This window comes from Corvus moneduloides, chromosome 11, assembly GCF_009650955.1.
Source record: "Corvus moneduloides isolate bCorMon1 chromosome 11, bCorMon1.pri, whole genome shotgun sequence".
In the NCBI taxonomy this organism is placed as follows: Eukaryota; Metazoa; Chordata; class Aves; order Passeriformes; family Corvidae; genus Corvus; species Corvus moneduloides.
In genome coordinates this window covers 5,562,865-5,584,634 of record NC_045486.1, presented here as the reverse complement: position 1 = coordinate 5,584,634, position 21,770 = coordinate 5,562,865, and the positions used below count along the sequence as shown (strand labels likewise).

Here is a 21,770-nt window from a genome sequence, read left to right as displayed (position 1 = left end):
CAGAAGGAAGGAAAATATTTTGAGAGAGGAGTGCAGAGGTTCAGCTGGCGGCGCGCTCCGAATGCGGTTTCCCACAGTGTCAGGGTCAGAGGCACTCTCCCCTCCAAACACAATCCAACAATTTCACTTCATCTCTGCACCAGCCAAATGAATCCCCGATGCAATCCCATAGGGTTCCTAGTGCTTGTAATTTTCCAAGGACCAGGGCTGGCAAGTCTCCAGCCCTGACAGCCTGCAGGACCCTTTGCAGCCCACTGAGGGTCCCCCCACCAGAGCCTTGGAGCAAGAGGCAGCAGGACCTTGCTGGAGAAATGACCCTGTGCCTTAGCTAAGGGGTCTCTAACCTGAGACTTCTGTCTCCCAATTGGTTTTTTGATAAATGATGTTCTCGGGCAGTAATCACTAATTCTGTAAGAGGAGACCTCGATGATGACAACAGCAGTGAGTCATCCCCCTTGCATACAGCCCCCAACGCCTTTCACTCCCTCTTCCAGGATTTGATTCACAACAGTCCCATCTGTTTTCAAAGCTTCTTATCTGTTTGCTTTAGCCTGCAGCTCACAAGTTTGCTCTTTTCCCCTTTCCTTAGGGAAAGGCCATGTACCAGCGTGGGCAGGGGGTTCAGGCATCAGAGAGGAGGAATGAATGGACGTGGCTTCTGTAATCACTGCTCTGAGAGACCTCTGCAGCCTGAATCACATTGCTGAGCCACACTTTGCTAGTGTTGTCTTACACAGCTGCAGCTGAATTCAGTCTGGAAAAACATCTATTCCCTTCACCACCTATGAAAGTTTATTTTCCTTTAGTATGAACCACTACATGTAATACAACCTAGAAGAAGATGACAGGCAAAAAAAAAAAAAAAAAGAAAGAAAGGACACTTTATAAAATGCATATTAAGTGCAAAATATTAGTTCCAAAATCAAAAATTGCCAGCTGTTGGTTCTGCTCGTTTTCTGGGACAGGTATGATAAAAGAAAAGGATCTTGGAGGGATGCATTCAAAGCTTAAGCTGAAAGGGAAGGTGGCAGAGGAAGCAGCCCCCTCCAGCAGCATTCAACCATATCACAAATGCAAAAGTGGACAATCCTGTTAAACAGGCAATTGAGCAATTGAGTCTCATAGTGCAGTTCACTGAAACTACAGGAATTTGCCCTCTAAACCTTCCTTCAAGTACCCATGTCTACACTTAGAGATCATAGGAGGCATCTAATAGATAAAATTATCGACCTTTCGAAAGCTCACTTTAAGCTGCCTACAGGGAACCACATAATTATGGGATGAAAGATAAAGCTTTGTCTGGGATAAGACAGCATAAAGCAGTGAGGAATGCATTATACAGTTATCATCATCTGGGCTTCTTTCCATTTGCCTTCTGAGGTTCCTATCTTCAGGATCTCCTCAGCTGCCCTCAGATACACAGACCCACCAGCTATTGCAATACCAACACTCCAAGAGTCTGGAATTGAAGATGTAAGAGGAGAATTCAAAAGCAAAGGGCCACAACCCTTTAAGAGCTGCAAATATCATGGAAATCATCATTCCCCATCTTCTGTGATCTGTCATTCTGTGATTACCAGGAAGGGCTGGAGTTGCAGTAGCACCTAAAAACGTCATGGGCAGACAGTAAGGGAGTATAAAAACTCATTCTTAGGGCACAGACCAACCACTAAATGACAGGGGTTAGGTTAAAAGCTCCCTCCAAGGACTGGCTCACCCATAGTTGTTCTGAGTCAAGATGCAACTTTCAGCTGGCTCCTGTCCCTTAAAATTACTTCCATCTGCCTTCACCCAGCCAAGCTTCTGGCATAAACAAAACCCTTACAACCAAACATCCTCTCTCTCCACACCCCACTGTGCATTCCATTCTGGGAAGAGCAGATTCCACGCTGACCTACGGCTCTGCAGACAAGCTTAAACACTTCTGGCCTCATCTCTTTTGCAGTGTGGAAGAGAGTGGGGGCAGTTGTCCCCAACAGAATCTTTTTTCCTTTTGCAGGGAAGAGGCTGGCTGCTCCGTGTGTCCTACCACCTTCACTAAGATACAAAAGGACATAACCCAGACCAAAATTTGCAACAAAGCTACCCAGCACCTAGCAAAGTCCCAGGCTTTTTTATCATGTTGGACCTGCTTCCATCCCATCCCATCTTGTTGTCATCCCCTGGGAAAGGGGAGTTTTGCCCACAAGACCTCCCAATGCACCCTCAGGACTTGCTGTGTGTTTTGAAGCACTCAGCAGTCAGATTCAGAGAATAGAATCCATTCTGCTCCAAGGTGGCAGTGCTGGAGTGCTGGACTTGTCATGTATTGGGCTGAACACAGTGATACTCAGCTTCAATGCAAAAAAAATGCAATTAAATTGATATATTTTGCAATCTTCTCACAGACCCCACTCTTTTATAACAAAGGAACTGAAGCACAGACCTGACTGCCCACAAAAAGCCAGTTCCAGAGCTTGGAGCACAGCTACATCCCAGCCTCATCCAGAGCTACATCCCCTCCACCAAACAGTCCACTGCACTGTACTTAAGCATATATAAAAAAATAAACCCTGCAGTAATCCTTCTTTTGCCTCTTTTTTTTTTTGTTTTGTTACTGTATGCTCTAGTTGCTGTTGGACAGCAATTTCTGGTTCAGGCTCTAGGTCCATTTAACAATTCAACTAATAATTGTATTTTATTTCTCAGACTATTTGCATGTAATGGAGCAGCAGCAGCCTTGGCTCCTGCTGTCTGGGAAGAGAGAGAATTTGTGCCAAGGGCTAAGTGCATGCCTTGGGTCAGCTGGTCCCTCCAAATCCCAGAGTACATTATCTTGGGAGTGGGAATTCACCCCACTCTGCTCTCAGTAGGAACTGGATCTTCCAGCTGCTTTTCAAAAGATAAAGAAATATCAGTAGGTTTCCTAGTACTTTCTCCCCTTCTGTACTGCTCCCAAATAACAGAAAGCTGCTTAAATGAGATGTGCACACTCACAGAACAAGTTAATTAATGGTCTCAGCCTAAATTGGTGAAACCAGCATGCCTTGAGCAATGATTTAGCACTTCAAGACTCACTGCCAGATTTTCACCTTCCAAGAGGTCTTTAATCTTCCATATTAACATTTAGCTCCCTGCTGAGGGGCCTCTTCCAAAACTCAGCTCTTTGGGAGCTTGTTCTCAAGATGGAAGCATCCCAGGTTCCCCACTGAGCTCAGGAGCTGGAGTGGGGCTGCAGAGCTGGGAGGGAACTGGCACTGCATTCCGACAGCAAAGGGATGAACACCTGCAACATCTGCCCAGCCCTACAGCAACAGGAGAGCGTGTAAGAGATGAGCTCTTCAACCCCAATCAGATCAGCAAAGAGCCTCATTTCTGAGGTATCAAAGTTTCCACAGAAGCAGGTTTAAAATTGAAATTCCTTCCTGCTGAAGGCTGCTCTGATTCTCCTTCATCCTGCCAGCAACTTCTCTTGCAAGCTGTATTTTCTTATATGAAAGAAGAGAGCAAAGAGAGGAGGGCTGGGGAAGTAGAAAACATTTCTAAGAGCTGCACAGTTGTGTTTATCCAGCGTGCTCAGGTTCTGGTTTGCAGGAATCACTGTACCCAGGTGTCTGCTGCACACACTGGAGTGGACTGATGACTGCTCTGAAGTCCCAGCCAGGGTCAGTCACAGCCAGGGAGAGCATCACTTCTGCCTGGGACAAGCTCCATGGAGCAGAGGTGACAAGGACAGAGAGGTCTGAGCTGTGCACCAATCTCAAGGAGCCTCTGCTGCAGGCTTTGCAGGGGTCTTCCTCCTGCAGAGGCTGAGCCCAGGCTGGGCTCTTGGGCAGCAGACAGACAGAAAATCCAAGAAATTGATGGAGTCATCATCCCTGAAAATGTTCAGAAAACATGTAGGTGTGGTGCTTAGGGATGTGGTTTAGTGGTGGAGCTGGCAGTGCTGGGCTAATGATGGGACTCGATGGTCCTAAAGGGCTTTTCCAACCTTAATGATTCTGTGATTCTGAGATCACTCAGGGAGCAGAGGGACGACTGCAGCACAGTCAGGTCCTGTTCAGCCCATCAAGGTCTTCCACAAGACCGGTCTGACCCCTGAAGATGCAAACACAGATGGGGAAGAGGCAAACCAGGGCTCTCCCCACTCCTCTCCCCACTTCATCTCCAGGAAGAGCAGAGCAGGCAGCGCTGCTGTTCTCTGGCCAGCTACAGCACAGCCCATCTTTGCTGGGACACAGCCAGCTAAAGCACTGGGTCACAGGGGACATGGGGACAGCAGTGACGTAGCAGAGCATTTCAGCACCTCTGACCAAAGCCAGCCAGCGAAGCAGTTAGCTACAGAAACCTACCCCAGCACTCACCCAGCTCTTATCCAATTATGACATAATTTTTTCCTTCCCCTAAAGGATTAAAGCAACCAAGAGGGAGCACAAAGGGAGAGGTGGGAGGACTGCAGCAGCATGAGGGAGATGAGAACCCAGGGGCTCCTGCCTTTGATGTTTGGATGAACACATCATTGCAATTACTATGTCAAGGGCTCTGCAGTGTCACTGGTAAATAAATCATCCAAGGAAATTAACTGTGCAGGGAGCTTGCACCACAAGTCACAGCAGGTAAAAATGAGAACAGAGAAGTCAAAGCATTTCAAACAGAGGAAAAGCTCCAAAATGCTAGGAAAACAAAGTAACATTTCAAATTATTTCTCTGACAAATATAAAATCTGTGTAGGTGCCTGTACAGGGAAGATCGAGACTTTAGATTCATCTACTGTTCTTTGGGAAATGAAGCCATTATTTAATCATGTGTAGTTTTATTGCAGACAGAGAGGATAAAGAAATGATTTGTCTTGTACAAGAAAGAATCTGGCACTTAATACCTGTCCTGATACAGCATTAAAAACTATGCAATACACTAGTTATTCTCCTTCATCACAGAAAACACCTAAGTTGTCTCTTCCCCTCACCTGCTATCACAATGAGGTGATCTCTGCCACATCATGATGACACAGAATTTCACATCCCACTCTATTTCAAGAGTGATCCAAAGTAAAATGCCATCCCAAGCACTCAATGATCAGTGGATTTGAGTTCCCTGCTATGGCTGATGCTCATTTCACAGGTGAGTGAACAGGCCCATACAAAGATGTTTGCTCAAGATCATTGGTGCCAGGAGCAGCCAGAGCTTCCACGCACCCTACTCAGGCACAATTCCTGACAGAAAACACCCCAAACCCCATCAAGCAAACGGAGCATAGCAAACATCACTGGCAGCACCTGAGAATGGATGGGATGGAGCAGGGGCTGAAGCCTGACTGGCAGAGACATTCAGCATTCTCTTTCCTCTCTGTGTCCTCTGATCTCATTCAGTCTCTCCAAGCTCAGCCAAGTCCACTTTCCTCTCAGCTGTTTGCCCTAAGCTACCTCATCCTTGCCTCCATGCTCTCCCAGCCCTGAGGTGCAGCTCCAGAAATGCTTTCTAAATGCCTGTTTTGCAATTCAGAACATCCCTAAACTCTTCCATCCGCTCAGTATTTGCCTGTAATCCCCTTTGGATCTGAAGTGTTTATACAGTATTACTTGCAAGATTTAACTCAAAGGTAATTAATTCAGTTCTGTGATTTTTGGCTTAATTTTGATTTTAGGGCAGCAAAAGAAAACCTTTTCTTGAATCAACGCACTTAGAAATCTGACAAACTGATTTACAGCCCTGAAGAGGACTCAACTTTTTTTTTTTTAATACAAACTAGTTCCACTTTTACCCACCCCCATTTTTGTTTAAACCCACCTACTGTTGGTGGGAGCACAAATTCTATGATCACATGCTTAATTGCTGTATCATGTTTATTTTAATCAGAACCCATCCCATTCCAGTTGCAAGTATTTAAAGCCCAGAGCTGGAGTGGGAGAGCCAATTAAAATGAGAAAAGCAGTGAAAGTGATGGCACCCACCAACATGAGCAAGCACAGCACGTGTCACTGCTCTGCAGCCTACCCAGGGCAGGGGCATGCAAAGGATGAGAGGGAATGGCTTCAGACTGACAGAGGGCAGGGTTAGATGGGATATTGGGAAGAAATACTTTATTGTGAGGGTGGTGAGGCCCTGGCACAGGTTGCCCTGAGAAGCTGTGGCTGCTCCATCCCTGGAAGTGTCCAAGGCCAGGTTGGACAGGGCTTGGAGCAACCTGGGATAGAGGAAGGTGTCCCTGCCTGTTGGAACCAGATGATCTTCAATGTCCCTTCCAACCCAAACCATTCTATAACCATAAACTCACTATTTATTGGCTGAGGCTGTTCACAACACACAGTAGAAACAGTTCCCTTTCTCTTGAATTTACTAATTGAGCTTCTGACCATTCAAGCCATGCTTTGCTGCCTCCAGCAGTATCAGTAAAAGTGCTCCAAGTCTGAAAGCACTCCTCAGCTGCTGCCAGGTTGCAGCATCTACCCCTGCAGCCCCAACCTTCTCCACTCCCCTGCTATCCTTTCACATGAAACCCGACACTTAAATGATATCTAAAGGGTCTCAAATTGCCTCTCAGCAAGAGCCACCAGCTAACACCACATCTTCCCTGCAAGAACTGTTTAAAATTGCTGCACCTCCAAGCACCTCTAACTTCTCAGACTGATGCAGCGCCAGAGTTGAGAGTCTTCCCACTCACATTACCCCATGTAATAAATAGAGTGCTCCTAAAAAGTAATTGATCCTCAGAACAGATCCAGGAAAATCTTGCCTGACAGAATCCTTATTGCTTTCAAACTCAACACCAGTTACATTTTCACAGCTATAAGAAGACGTGATTTCATCGCAGTAATAGACCACAGATTACAATCAGTGAATCCTCACAGCCCAAACTACAACCAAATAATGAACATTCGAGAGTCTAAAAGAGTAAAACATACCTGACACAAACAAAGGGAGGGTGTTTCAGATTGTGTCACACTGGAAGCAATGGGTCACAAAGTTCTCTGTCCTTAGCCCGAGACGTGACACAAACCAAGTCCCTGACAAGCTTAACAGGGTGACCACACTGCACTGAAGCTGTGTCACACCAACTGTAGAGAGCTCAGCTTGAGGAACAGCACAGCAGACAAAGCATCCCAGCTGGAAAACACATTAAAAGCTCCAAGACCCTGAAAATGGCCTTGATCAGTTTTCCCCAATGGGACTACTTTTGAAGTAAAAAATGGATTCATTATTTATAGCAGAAAAGAAGGTGGCTGACTGCAGCTGAGGATGCCACTTTGGATTTAGTAATGTCCTGATATGGTGCATTATGTAAACAACACCTACACACATGGGCTCCTGCCGCCACAGCAAGAAGTTTTCCCTGTGTTTCATAACAAAAGCTTCTCCCTTTTAATTTCAATGGAATCACAGTCAAGATTCTAAACTGTCTATAAGTTTGATGGGTGACAGCCAACTTTGGTTCTCTCCATCTGAAGTTCCCTAAGCTCTGTGGCCCACACTCCCCTGTCTGGCCACTTTCTAGTCAGTGAACATGACTTGACTTTCATCCATTAATTCATCACGCTGGATGGCCAATGTCCTCAGATTTGCACTCCCACAACCTTTACAGTCAAGGGACGTGAATTCAGTGCACACTATGTGACAAGGCACTGTTTGATGTAGCACTTTGTTGAATAGTTTAGAGAACTGGGCACCTCAAACTCTCTAGGACTTGACATGAAAATTCAAGCTGTTCGTTTTCCATTAGCAGGCACCAAGCCATGGTGCTTTGCCTAGGCTGCTGTATTGCCTATCGTGATACTTTTAACATATTCTTTGCTGGGTGACCCAAAGCAGCTCCCTGTTCCCTAGGGATGCCTGACCCAATGTTGCTGCACTTCTAACAACACAGCTCAAAGTCTTTGCAGAGGTTGTAAAGTAAAGGCACAGGAAAAGAGAGGGAGAACATGAAAGCAGAAATTCAAATGTAGCTTTAATTTCTTGTTTTTAACTGTATTTATTAGGGTAACACAGAGAATTGCAGTATAATGCTCCTGTGATAACAGTCTTTGGGAGGGGGATGCTCTGAGCTCAATCTCCATTTTCTGTCCTGAGTGGCTTCACAGACATCAAACCAGGTACTCTGCACAGCCACAGCGAGGTAACTGCAGTCAGGCTCAAGACTTCCTCCCAAATGTTTTAAACATTTGCTCCAGTGAGAAATATGGCATATGAATTCAACACAGTGTTTATTCTATTCCTCTGCCAGAGGAAGAGGACCAAGAGAAGAGCTCGCTCTCTGTATTGCTTTTATGCATCACTGTCAGCAATCGCATGGTGAGACAAAGTCCTTTCAAAAAAGAAAAAATCCAAATGTCTATTTTGGGAAATTCTCATCCATCACGCAGCATTAGAGATACTCAAGGGACTCTGTCTTTATGTGATTTAGCATGGCGATTTACACCCCACCCCACCTCCTTATTTTACAGTCTTTGGTGGCATTATGCTTTGAGGTTCAGTAGCTCCAAGTGGGGCTTCTATTTAAAACCAACTTTACTGCAGGAAATTTTGCCGAAAAATACTTTTTTGGGAAAAAATGTAGCAGATGACTTGCTGACTTCTAAGACATGCAGATGCAATGAGCAAAAAGTAAAAATCCTGCTGGTTTGACCCAGAAAAAGGCACCCTCTAAAGTTTAAAAATACAGAATATCAAATTGTAGGGGGGAAAGAATAGTTTAAATTAAAGTATTAAAAATCCACATCTACTGGCAAGGGAGCAGGAGGGAAAAGACAGGCTTGACATGTGGTAGCAAAAAATGGGAAATTCTTGCTTTTCACTTACATGGGTGACATGAAAATACACACACACATAATTACACAGATTTTCCCCTGGGAACCCCACATTTATGCCTGGTCTGTACAAGAGGACAACACAGCTGTGACAGAGAACAGACATATAATTATGTCTCTGTTGTGCCATCAACAAGCCCAGCATTTATGAACACACATCCCCAGGGATGAGAATCCCTCGCAGACACAGTTGAAAGCTCATATATCTCCTGCTTGCAGCCTCACCTTCTCATGCATTTCATTTTGGGTTTGATTATTAGATGCCCACAAGCATCTACTAAACAAGCAGAAGAAACCCTGGCAGAGCAAATGCCAGCCCTGCTGTTAGACAGGTCCAATAAACCAGGAACAAAGACTGCGGCAGCGCACGCTCGCCATGCTCCTGGTGAGGCATGCACGGATCCAGGAGCAAGGATCCTGGAGGAAATGGCATTTGCTCACCTTGGTGGCACACTGCCACTGTAGTAGCCCTTGTTTCCCACTGCTTTCACTACAGGTGCAAAGTATGGAGCTGTTGCTGTGGCAGGAGATGCAACATCTATGGCAGGGGCTTTTAAACAAGGGATGCTTAAGAGACAGCCCGGGCAAACCAGTCCTCCAAAGGACTCTTGGGGATACAAGGCAGAGGGGAAAACAAAAGCCCACCCCTTTGCAAATCAGGGGGAGGAAAGTACAACTGCCACAGGGAGCTGGAGACGAGGTGCAGTAGCAAGTGAATGCCACAAACTGTCCGAAGCAGGGGGGATTCCCATTGTCCCCAGGAGCTTGTGTGGGAGCAGGAGTGACCAACACCTGATGCCTGGCAAGTTGCTCATCCATCTGGGCCAGGCACTTAACCCCAGGAAAAAGGGCCTGTCCTGAAATGTTAAATCCCCAGGGCAGAGAGCCACAGACTTCAAAAGACACTGTAAAAACAAGAAGTATATTTTCTACAGCACCAACTGTTCCTCCTTTCCTGCCACAGTGACCTACGTACTTGTGCAGGCAAAGGACCCCCATTACCAAGAAATCAGAGCAGCAATGAGCTTTCTGTCCCAACAAACACATCTAGCCATCCACAAAACACCCAGCTGCAAGATTTGTCTGCTGCTTTTATTCCTCAACCTACCCTAAATGAAGGAAAAGGCTACGAAATGCTTTTTTTGGACATGCCGTACAATGTGCACTGACACTGTTCCCGAGCCAAGGAGATGTCAGCAGAGGGCTGACCTGCTCTTCATATCCACTGACATGGACAGAACATGTGCCACAAACATCCTCATAAAACAAAACCCTTTTGGGAAAATCAGTGACATTGCTGCTCTTGCCTGCCAGCAGCCCAAGAAATGCAGGCAGGATATTGCCCTTGTTCCTATCTTGGCAGAGACCTCTGTGGGAATATATCTTACCTCCCCATGTTGGTTCCCATTGCATGGCCATAAACTTTCACATCCTGTAAATACACAGCTAGACATGAAAACATCAACTCATTTTGTGTATATTTTCACTCTTCCCTTTGCAGCCAGTGCCAGCACCATGGTAATTCACTGTGACTTGGGATTCCTTTCTGGCAAGTGCCCACACTAATTTTAAATAAGGCAGGCTTGGCCTGAAACCAGCCTACAGAAGGTGGGTTTTCCTTTGTCTCAGGATTGTAGGAAGCTAAACAGCTACAAAAAGAGCCAGAGACCATATCGTGATGAGGAGGTTGCAGGGGGAGAAGAAAGATCAATCTGAAAATACCCTGTGACAGTTTCCAAAACAGAGAACCTAAAACAAAGAGGGAAAAGATGACTTGAGAGCAAAGATTGCATGCAGCAAATGAAATAAATGGGAAGATTTCCAGTGAGTGGATCAGTGCAGAACAGCAGAGCCATTAAGGAAGCTGTATCCCCACAGCTGCACTCACCATGCCCGGCAGCACACGCGCACCGGGATAATGTGGTCGTAACTCAGAGATGCATCAGCAAACAGCAGCTTTCCTGCTCCCTGTATAATTTAACAAAGGCACAGACACTGCTCTGTCATACTTCTCCTCCCTCAAAGAAGCAGCATCACTTTTTCTAGGGTTATTCTGGTGCTGGTTTAGACTTTCTTTAAGAGAGATCTCTGGATTAAGCAATCTTTTTACTTAAATAGCAGGCCAGGTTCATTGGTTCAGAGCAACCCTGAAAGCCAGATAGCCCCAAACAGTGTCGGATTTCAGTAACAGCTTGAATGAGAACACCTTGGCACACATCCCTGCACAACAGCATCGATGTGCCTGGAAAGCCTTGAGAATTAATACTCCATTTAGCACTACCGGGAATTTAGTGGTCAGTTTTCAGAAATACAGGGACATAAGAAGACAACAGTCTCCCTACGCACAAGGCTGTGCCACCAACACAACCACCTGCAAAAGTAGCTAGATTTATGGGAATTCCTGGAGAGCAGCTGTGCAGTTATTCCTGCTCACAGATGTGCTGCTGCACACCCATGTGTGCTGTGCGCCTTCACCTCGGACACAACAACAGCAGGTCTTTGCCTATTAAGAGAAATTGCTTTTAAGGTGAGGCAGCGAAAGATATTGTTAGAAGTTTAGGCTTAATCCTGGCTCAGGGCCTACATTTACATCCCTTTTTGGAAAGAGAGGACTGAGATTGGTAGGTCTGCAGCTACAGAGCAGCACTGGACAAGTACCTGCCTGTCAGCTCCCCACAGACATGGGGATTCCTCCTCCTCCATCTCCTCTGCTATTTGCATTCATTTCATGCAGCACCAATTCGTCCAAACCTCCTGCTTTACCACACTCTGATCCGGGAGCTGCACCCATCCCATGGCCACCCTCTCCCCAGGGCCAGGTAACAGCTGCCACACCTCAGGTGTGCCGGGATCCCCAAGGAAAAGCAAGCCAAGGCTTGCCTGCCAGGCAAGACAGCACCTACAGCCACGGGAGGAGGTCATGTGCTCAACATCCTGGTAACACCTCTCCTCCAGGACCTGTCACCTTCCATCTAATTCTAATTCTTCCATCTAATTCTAAGCAAGCAGGAGAGCAGCAGAAAGAGAGAGCTCAGGTACAGCACTGCCTAACAATGGCCACGTGAGGAGTCCAGGTTTTCACACAGAGACTGTCAGAACAAGGAGCAGAAGTCATTTTCACTGCAGAGCTGTGCATGCGTCTAAGAACACACAGCCAGCTTTACGTTAGCAATTTTTCTTCTTTAAATGAATCTTTAAGATACACCTGAGGGGGTTCCACCTTTCTGACCAGCTGCTGTTTTAAACCAGACCCTCCCTGCTCTCAACAAGCTTAAACCCAAACAATCTGCACAGCAAAAATGAGGAGGTACCCAAGGCTGTTTTCTAGAAGTGGAGCCTCAAACCCTTTTGCAGTCAGGCAGCTGTTTTGTGGGCAGACATCTCAAACAAGCACCTCTATACACATGCAGAAGAGCTCCCCTTCCCTCCTCTACATGCACCAATTTCATCCTACTTGTGTGCACAGACAGGAACCAAACTGGAAGATAAGAATACCCTGGCAGGGATATTGCCTGCTTTAGTTATTTGATATCTCTGTGAGCCAACTAGGGCTTTGTTTGCTAAGCAATGACAGAGTATTCAAATTATGCTGATTAAAACCATTCAGTCAAGACATCATGCCTTTAGAAATATTGTTTAGTTTATGTTACAGCTATTTTTTTCCCCTCCCTGAATTCAGCAATTCAGATTGCTCCTCCAGCAAGCGAAACACACGGATGATTAAATTCTTGCACCTCCAAAGCATAAAGGCATGACAATATTTGGCCTTTTCCAGAGCAAGTTCTGAGTAAATTGGAGTTTTACCAGGACTCAAAGCCACTTGGATAGTTCTGGACACCAGCCAGTTTCTAACCAAGTTGAGAAGAACTTCTTGGGAAAAACCATCCCAGCACACACAGAACTTTTGAAAATCAGCTCATGAAGGAGCTGGTGCTGCCAGGAAATGGGTATTAAACTACCCAGTTCATTCAGATAATTTCTACAGGCTTCACTTGAGACTTTAAATTTTGTATAAAGTTTTCATCACCTTCACAGTGGCAAAACTGAAAGGGCATTTAACACCAGAATTTCATGGTAGTGAATAGCAGCACAGAGGCACTAAATCACAAACATCACAAACCTGTTAACCCTCCCAGGCAATTGCACCGAGTTAAAGGTACTTGTTGCTTCTCATTCAAATAACCCCTGCGGTTTTACTGTCTGGGAAGAGGAGTACCTTGCTTTGGGACAGCAATTTCTTAGGAAGCAGAGTCTCAGACTCTGTCCCACAGGTAAAGCCACCCAGACCCATTCTCAATATGGCAACACAAGGGACCTTTGCTCTTCCAAACTCACCCTCCAACCACCCCACACTTGTTTCAAGCAAGGTGTTAGATTATATGCATTCAAATACACCATAAATCCCGTGGTGGCAGTGTGTTCACCCCTCCTGAGCAGCAGCTGAGGGGACACATTTATTAACAGGCATGAAGCAGAGACAGGAGAGCAACCCCTGCTGAACCACAGCACAGCCCTCACTGAGGGGACCCCCATTTGCATTACTCCAGCAGGCAACAGAATGGTCTGTCAAAGCTTTTGCTTTAGGAGCAGCGTTAATTTAGTCTCGAGATAAGTGTTTAATCATCCACTGCTTTACAACAGCTTCCCGCTTTCTATCACCCACTTGGTTGTTAACAGGGGATATGCAGCAATCCAGGACACAAGTCATAAAATATTCATGGAGTAACTGGTCTGGGACCCTGAGAGGCACATCCTGCCTGCACCAGAGCCTCTGACCAGCTTGGAGGGGATTCCTGGAGACAGGAGGCAGAAAAGCCAAACAGGAGCAGGGCAAGGAGCTTCTGGAAATGTTTTGACAACAACAGTTGAGAACCACCACACTCTTGTTTTACCTTTAACAAGTTTCTCCGAGTCAGCTCCCTCCCTTCAGCCTAGAGCAATCCTTACAGCTACTTTTCCCTCAAACACAGTATTCCCTTATAGGCTAGCAGCTAATTTATGGCAATTCATTAGGCTGTTTAATTCAGGCAACAACAATTCATGCTGCAACTTTCTCAAATGAATTCTCAAAAACACTACCCCACCCTGGCAAAAAGTTAATTAAGGATCCTTTTACCTGCTCTCTGAAGATCACAGGGCAGATGCTGTCAGACAGGTTTGCTTTCTGTTATAACCAATTTCAGCAGCAATTCAACTCTCCTAATCCCATTCTGAATATCAGGTACCCACACAGACATTAAAATGAAATAAAGAGGATTATTGTAACCACCCAGGTAGCAGCGTTAGTTGGGACAGAGCTTACACAGAGGACAAGACACAACTGAATATGTGAGGATTAGTTGCTCTCCCTAAAGTCTGGAGGATGTGCTGTTCCTCTGAAGCCCCCCTGGCCTTCCAAATATTTGCTTGAGGTTTCCTTTATATGCAGAGTTTCCTAGTGGAATGGTGAGCATGCAGAGCACATTCCTCTGCTAAGTGTCTTCTTCAAAATTTGGGTAAATACCAGCACATTCCTGCCCAGCTCACACAAACAGTTTGGACTCTAATGGCAGGAGCAGAATCTGGAAGGACAGCTATGGCCTTGCTACTGGTTTTCACCAAAACCAAGGACACAACTGATTTTGTGCTCTGCTAATCAATATAATTAAACTTCCCGAGTGGACACATTTATCCCAGTAAATGGTTGCTCTAAACCGTATTATTTAGACAAAAGGGAAGCTGTAACCATGCCAGAAGGTTCTTGCAGGTAAAAAAAGTATCCTGCATGAAAAGAGCTATGATTTGTGGCAGTGAAGCCATTGCTAATGTTATATTAGTGTCATATCAGCACTGAGAATTTACTGGACAGAGGTAAATTTGAATTTAATTAAATTTTTCTTCCTGTCTTTCCCCATTCTCCCTTGGGACATGGGTGTCATAGCTGCAGAGAAATTGCCGGCTTGAAATAATTGCCCAGTGAAAAGGCAAACACAAAACTTTCAAAACCTTTTGTCCTTGAGAAGGGCACAAAGCACCATCAATAAATCCCTCGGAATCCTTCCTCCCACCAGGGTAAGGTGCCATTCCTAACCCCACACCTTACTTAGGCACAATACCAGGCACAAAAAAATCCCAGTTTCAATCAAAAGAAAGTCACGATAACCCAGAAGATGACTGACACAGTTACACATGGACACTGTTACAAATACAAATATATTTCCTACAGCCCAGGCCAGTCACAAGGAGAGAGGTGCTGATGTTGAGGAACTGCATTAAAACTACCAAAAAGTCCATCCACCCCCTCGTATCCTATCAGTATGTCTGGTCCAAGATTAATCTGCTTCAAAGCCTCTGCTCTGCCTTGAACACTCTGCTCATTTTTCAAGCCAACATCCTGGGGCCTGGCAGGGATTTTTATCTGAAGAATTCCCTAACACACTATCCCCACAACTGGCTCGTACCTGCTGCCTCAGCTCTCTGTGCTATCACTCCTCTTCACACCGTACCAAGGAGTTCTCCTGACTGCGGGTTTGCCCCATCCAACACTTGTCATGGTTTTTTTTGCACTGCCCCATGCAAACCCCCTCTTGCTTTGATGTTCATTTGCAGCTCTGGCCTGTGCTGTAAAGAGCCCCTCGACTCAGAATTGCAGCCCTTAAACTCATTTACTCCAGAGTTAGTACCCCAGTTACAAGAACCAGCTCACATAAGAGACCACTAAACCAAGGAAGCATTTCAAGCAGATCTTTCCAACTCCTCAAAAACACAGGAAAAGCAGATTTTGCTTTGTTTTTAACTTTCCCTGATTTTTCTCCCTATGCACAAATGTCTTTCACATTCCATGCAGAATTAACCTCTGAATTTAAAGTCACAAGCCTTGGTGACCATCTCTCACATTCCACAAATGAAGGTAAGACTTGCAGAATTTCTCAGGATACCAAAAAAACAATTAAGATGAGCTAATTCCAAAAAGCTTTTTTCTCTTTTTCTGGGCAGTAAATGATGCTAAAGCAACATAGTAACCAGCATCAGGACTGACCCTGAGACCTCCAGAACCCAGACAAAACCTGCAAAGAGCCAGTGCTATTAGAGACTGAATGGGACATTAAAAATCTCTCCAGCCTGAGGTGATGGGCATTGCTGCTGAAAGCAAATCTTCCACCTGTTTTAGTCCCAGAGCAAGAAAGCAGACTACACACAGGTGTTATTCATCTACTACAAACTTCCTCATCTGACACCACCTCCTCCTCCTCCCAAACCTTTCATTCTTTTCCAAAAGCATATCAGCTACTTTGGGCAGAGCAGTACTAGAGTGTTATCACACATCTTTTTCTGTACAACAGGAATTTCCACTCCTGCCTGCTCCAGGAGGTGCAGCAGCCCTGATCCCCCTCCCCAGGCCTGGGAGAGACCCTGGGGTTTGATGGCTCCAGGGTACAGGATTGGGAAGTGCTGGGTGGAACTGGAGATGGTGTCAGGCAGAGATTCCCCTCCTCTCCATCCAGTGTTCACACACACTCCTGCAGCACATCCCTGACACCTCCTGAGGCTCAGCACTACTCTCCCATGGCACCCAGAATGGTGCTTTTACTCAGAAAAGTTTTGCAGAGGAAGGTGACAGGCACAAGTGATAAATTGCCAGGAAAATCCATTTTAACCACAGTGGATCTTGGCCCCCTGGTGAAGCAGCACTGACAGCCCCTTAGTACCAGATACAGCATTAGCACGTGTGGTCATAAAATATGCCCTGTGCCCTGCTGTCCTGTAGGATGCTCAGAGGAAACAAATATCCCGTTTTCCCCTTATTCTCTCCAGTTAATTGTGTGAAACAATCTACTTGACTACTTCTTTCAGAAGGGTGAACAGGCTACTGCAGGAGCACCTGAGCAGCACAGCCAGTGGTGCCACCAGCAGATGCTGTGTTCGATCCACCAGTGTGTTCTAAGTGGGAATGACTGGAGTTCGTACCTTTGGCTCCATCTCCTCCTCCTGATTTCAAGACTAGTACTGTGAGAAAGGAACCAGCATCTGCATTTTTGCAAATAGCTTATTTGCCATTTCCTCTTGACTTCTGGCAATTCTGCACAGCCCCACTTTGCAGTCTGAGGATACAAACCCATGTGGGTAAAGGGAAGCTCATACCTAAAATCTGGGGGTGTGAGGGCCAGACTCCACTGCTCTGCAGCTGGACAGGTGTGGAGGACAACACAGCTAGGTTAGACTGTAGTCTCTGACCTTCTTCCTACCTCCCTGCTGTGCATTGAAGGCACTTTCCTGCCCCACCACTGAGTAAAGTATGCCCACTGTTGTTTAAGATTAGCTGTTACAACACACCTGGCTAGGCCAGCACACCTCAGTGTTAAGCAGGGACTCCAAGTATCCAAGATTTAAATAGCTGGACTGCAACTATAGAAATTACTGACACATTAAAAAAAAAACCCCAAAACTTAAATGCAACTTCTGGCACCTCCAAGTAGGGGTTTGAGCCTGCAACCTTCGAAAGGCACATCTCTAAAAGACTCATCATATAGGAGTTGTGTTGTTAAACTCTGAGGAGACAAGTCCCAGGCTGCAGCCTCCCATCCTGGGCAGCCACATCTCTCCTTGCAGTGTCCACAGCTCATCTCTCAGTTGAGAGAATAGAACACACCTCCCAAGCTTATCCTCATGTCTTTGCACAAGTAAGGGAAAGGAAGGACACAACATCTTTCTCGTCTGATACAACGGGCTATAAAAGCAAACACCTCTCTTCTCCCCAAGCCTGCAGCAGGACTGCACCCACTCAGCACAGCAATGGCCAGATAGGAATCTCAGGTTACCTTTCCACTTACCTGGACTCACTGGGTGAGAGTTTCTAAGGATGCAGTGCCAGGCAGTTCATTCTCTGGAGCATTTCCACTCTTGTTGTTCCCCACCGGACGCTGCTTGCTTTGGTCCCTCCTCTGGCTGCTCTCCCCAGCTCAGTCCCACCCGTGGCTCTTCTTACTCGCTTGGGTTTTGTTGGTTTTTTCTTTCACCACATTTTATTTTGGGAGGACAGGACTACAGAGCACCACCAGTATGCAAAAACAAAACCAAACAAGTACAAGTCTGCAGAGGAAGTGCCAGACACACAGTCTGGCACACAGCACACCCCGCCACTCAGTACTCAAACAGCAGAGCTGGAGACAACAACTGTTAAAGCAAACTGGGAGTCTGACTCCTGGTGCCACTAAAATCCCACGCAGCTCTGTTGGAGATGGGAGCAAAGATGACACACTCAAATGTATTTGAATAAACATTTGTGTCTCAGCTGCTGCAAAGCCCAGGCTCCATTCAAGTCTTATGGAGGAGTTTGGAGCAGGGAAAGGGATTTCTCAGTCAGGGAGAAGAGGTGTAGCTTGCCCCAACAAGCATGTGATGCTCTGACAGGGTGCAACTACTGAAAGACAAGATGTTAATGCGCTGCTAACAAAATTTCTGTCATTAAGCATCAAAGCTACTCATCCTAGGTTAAAAAAAGAGGTTCAGGCTGAGAATGAGGAGGTTAAAATTAGTCTAAACACCAGCTCCCCGGTGCTTAAAGTGAAAAGAACCAAGTCAGCAGCCAAGCTAACTCCAGACAAGAAACCTTCAAAGTACTCCAAAGCAGGGTTAAAGATGGATTTATACACACACACCAAAGACCCTTCTCCTCCCTTCCAAACCCACCATGTATCCACATGGCTTTGACCCACATCCTCCCTTGACTAGGGGTGGACAATCAAGAAATCCCCATCCCTAAAGATCACCCAAACGGTGTAGCGCATCCGTGACCAATATTCCTGCAAGTGTGTAGTGCTGAAGCAGTGGTCACTAAAACTTTTAATAGATGAGCAAGGATTACAAGGGAGAAGTAAGATCTTGTATGATACCAGTCACCCTCAGTAAGCACACACCCCTCCTCTCTTCCCTCCCTGCACCACTGTCAGGCTAACTTGACAAAGCCCATGATTTTCCTTTCCTCCCCCCAATGATAATCAGTTCGTCTAAGGGACAAACTGAAGAAGCCTTGACTCTGCTGTGTTTATCAGGTTCATGCCATTACCTACACAAACAGCTGGCCAAGTTTCCTGGTGTTTCCTGAATGCCCCAAACTAACACAACATAATTACATTTCAACTTCATTTCACCTTCTGTTTCATGGAAACCCATCATTAGATGACTCCTCTCTTGTTTCCAGCAGATATTCACAGCCAACCCTCACAGTGATTTTCTTGTAAGTGCAATGAAGGCAAAAACACGGAAAAGGGGTTCTGCTGTTGCCAAGAGAGGCAGGCTCACACGGTCAGCATTAGGAAACACTGACAGATAAGCATGTAACTCTGTGCCAGATAATGCATCAGCCTCAAGGCTGCCAAGCAGACACCTCCTGGAGCTTCCCATTTCGGCCTGCCATGTAAGCAAAATCAGGTGGGGCTGGAGAAAGGTTTAGGAAAGGTTACTTCTCCAAACTTTCCTTTCTACACAACAGTACAGACAATTAAATCAGAAAAAGATGCAGCTGATTTTCACGGTGTTTGAGACAACAGTAGAGTTAGAAGAAATTCTGTTACCTTGATTTAAAAAGAAATAATTTTGGAAGCAAGAAGGATGAACCAAATCCAGGCATTCAGAATCTATTACATTAGCTGCACAATACATACACATCTCTCCAAGCCACTAGCAAGGATGCTTTACAATCAATGCCAGTTGTGTTTTAGCTGCTAAAATGTTAGATTATATGAGCTCTCTGCTAAGCTTTTTTGACAGTGGAGGAGAAACAAGTGATTTGAAACACTTAGTCTGTTTTACCATAAAATTGAGGAATATGGCACTGATTAGTAGGACTCCTACTGCAGCACATCCCTGTACAGTTCCCACGCTTCTCGTTTCTGCTCCATGTGCAGCTATCCTATGTGGTGCAGTCATGTTACTGAGAGAGTATTATTAAGATTTTGGTCGTTTAAAATTTGCTTTTAGCCAGGCCCTGCTGTCAGGCAGCATTCCTGCAAACAAAAACATTTCCTTGGTATTATGCACAAGAGGGAACTCAGTGTCGGAGTTAAATATGCTTAAATCACTGGATTTTCAATCCAGAGAGGTTTGTAGTTTGTTTTCTAAACGAGGAACAGAAGTCTAAACTGAGACAGAGTAGGGATAAAGTGTGAGAAGAATGTAAGAAGTACTCTCCACACACTAGAGAGAGTCTGGAGATCTTCCTAAGCTGCAGACACACATTTTTCCATCATTATCACCTTCAGAAACAAACACCATGATAGAGCATGTCAAGGTTTAATCTTAAACATGCACACCCCAACCTTTTTTTTTTTTCCCTTTTGAGAAGTAAGACATTTTACCTTTATAAGAACTGCTTTCTTTCCTGGTTGGACTCAGCCCCTTGCACAACAGCTACCAGATGTGTACATCTGCTTTCCATAACATCCAAGCAGGGCTGTTAAGACGGATGCAGGACCCGTGTTCCCATAACTGTACATTTAGCACTGCAATGCCTCACTGTCACATGAGATCCATCAGCATGCTGTGATCTCAGCCCAAGGCTGGATTTCAGAGGCAGCCTCCTTCTGTGCCGTGCCCAGTCCATAACAATGCCTCTGCCTGGCTTCTCTCCTCTCCTTCCTCCTGGTTTTCTGAACTCTCATCCACCTTTCCAACCTGAGTTTTCTTCCTGCCCTAAAGCATCCTCTTCCTACATCTCTCATCCTCCACCCCTTCCTCATGTTAAACCCAAGCAGAGGGTGCATCAAGCACAGCCATGCAAAATTATTCCACAAGGTCTGACTACAAAGCAACAGCCTCTGCTGTGTTACCAGGGCAAGGGCAGGCTAACTGCAACGAAAACACTCCCCAAAAATATCCACTGATTATTTTTATTACTTTCAGACTTCTTTCTAAAGTAGACAAAGTGGGCTTTGTCCCCAGGTACTTCTAATGCCTCTCCAAGTGCTTCTAGAGCTTGGTGGGAAAGAAGGGAAAGGATGTACAACTTCTGCTGATCTGTTTAACCTACTATTTAAAAATAATTGAGTATTCCAGGTGTCTGTTTCTTAATCTTCTACTTCACTTCAAAGAGGGGAAAAATCAGTCAGATCATTTATTCATAAACCTGGAACACCTGGGAACTGGTGTTTCAGTAAAACTGCAATTTCATATCTCTAAAAGCACAAAAATACAGTATGCCAATGAAATATTTACTTAAAATTCCAGGCAAAATTCTGGTCCTAAGATTCCCATTCATTCAGGAGGGTCAAGATTTTGTCATCAATTCTGCATCTTTTGTTGATTGATGTTCCGTAAGAATTTTCAGGATAGAAAGCCTTGAAAGCGATCTCTTTCTTGGGAAGTTCTTTGCAGAGAGAAACACTCTATGAGATCTTTTATTTTGACACCACACAGCAATAATAACCAAGACCATGCAGAAAAATGTCTCTGTGCATGTGCTTTGTTTCTGCTTTCAAGTACACAGGGTTTGTTTTCAATGCAACACAAGGTAAATGGATTTGTTTCTAAACCATCTCTCCCCTACACTGGTTTCTGAAAAAATAAAGGACTAATCATATGAAAGAGATTTATATACAGGGAGATTAACCAGCCTATGGAACTCTCTTTCAAAGGGTTTTAGATGCCCATCTCCCAGTGTGAAGGCACAGCCACACAGCAGAGCCTGACCAGGCTGTGACCACTGGAACTGATCACTGGTGATCAATAACTGCAATAATTGATCACCTGCGTTCTCCAAGGCCAACAAGCAGCAGCTAAACCAATTCTTTAGGCTCAATAACTCGACCATACCACCTCGACACATACCTAAAGGGTCAGCTTTAAACTTGAGGAGTGTAGCAGTGATCAATCCTGCCCTGGCAGAGGAATGAAGGACCTGTGCGGCTTGGGCCTTCATACATTTGAGTTCTGGGGCATCTTAGCAAACACTCTTGGACAATAGTTTTTATAATAATTTGTTAAACTGACAGATAACCCCAGTGGAACTGCATT

At 45.4% G+C, this 21,770-nt stretch overlaps 1 protein-coding gene across 2 annotated transcripts in view; it reads right to left on the bottom strand.

The window, feature by feature from the left end:
* The window catches only part of FRMD4B (FERM domain containing 4B), a 125,672-nt gene that overhangs the window by 99,125 nt on the left and 4,777 nt on the right, over window positions 1-21,770 (bottom strand). Inside the window, exon 1 of one of the 2 annotated variants that reach the window (XM_032120814.1) lies at window positions 13,444-13,529. The exons of the other annotated variant lie outside the window; for it this stretch is intronic. Coding sequence (XP_031976705.1) covers window positions 13,444-13,488 — 45 coding nt within the window. The 5' untranslated portion in view covers window positions 13,489-13,529. Of the gene's footprint in view, window positions 1-13,443; window positions 13,530-21,770 lie in introns of those variants that run through there. 2 annotated transcript variants of the gene reach the window in all.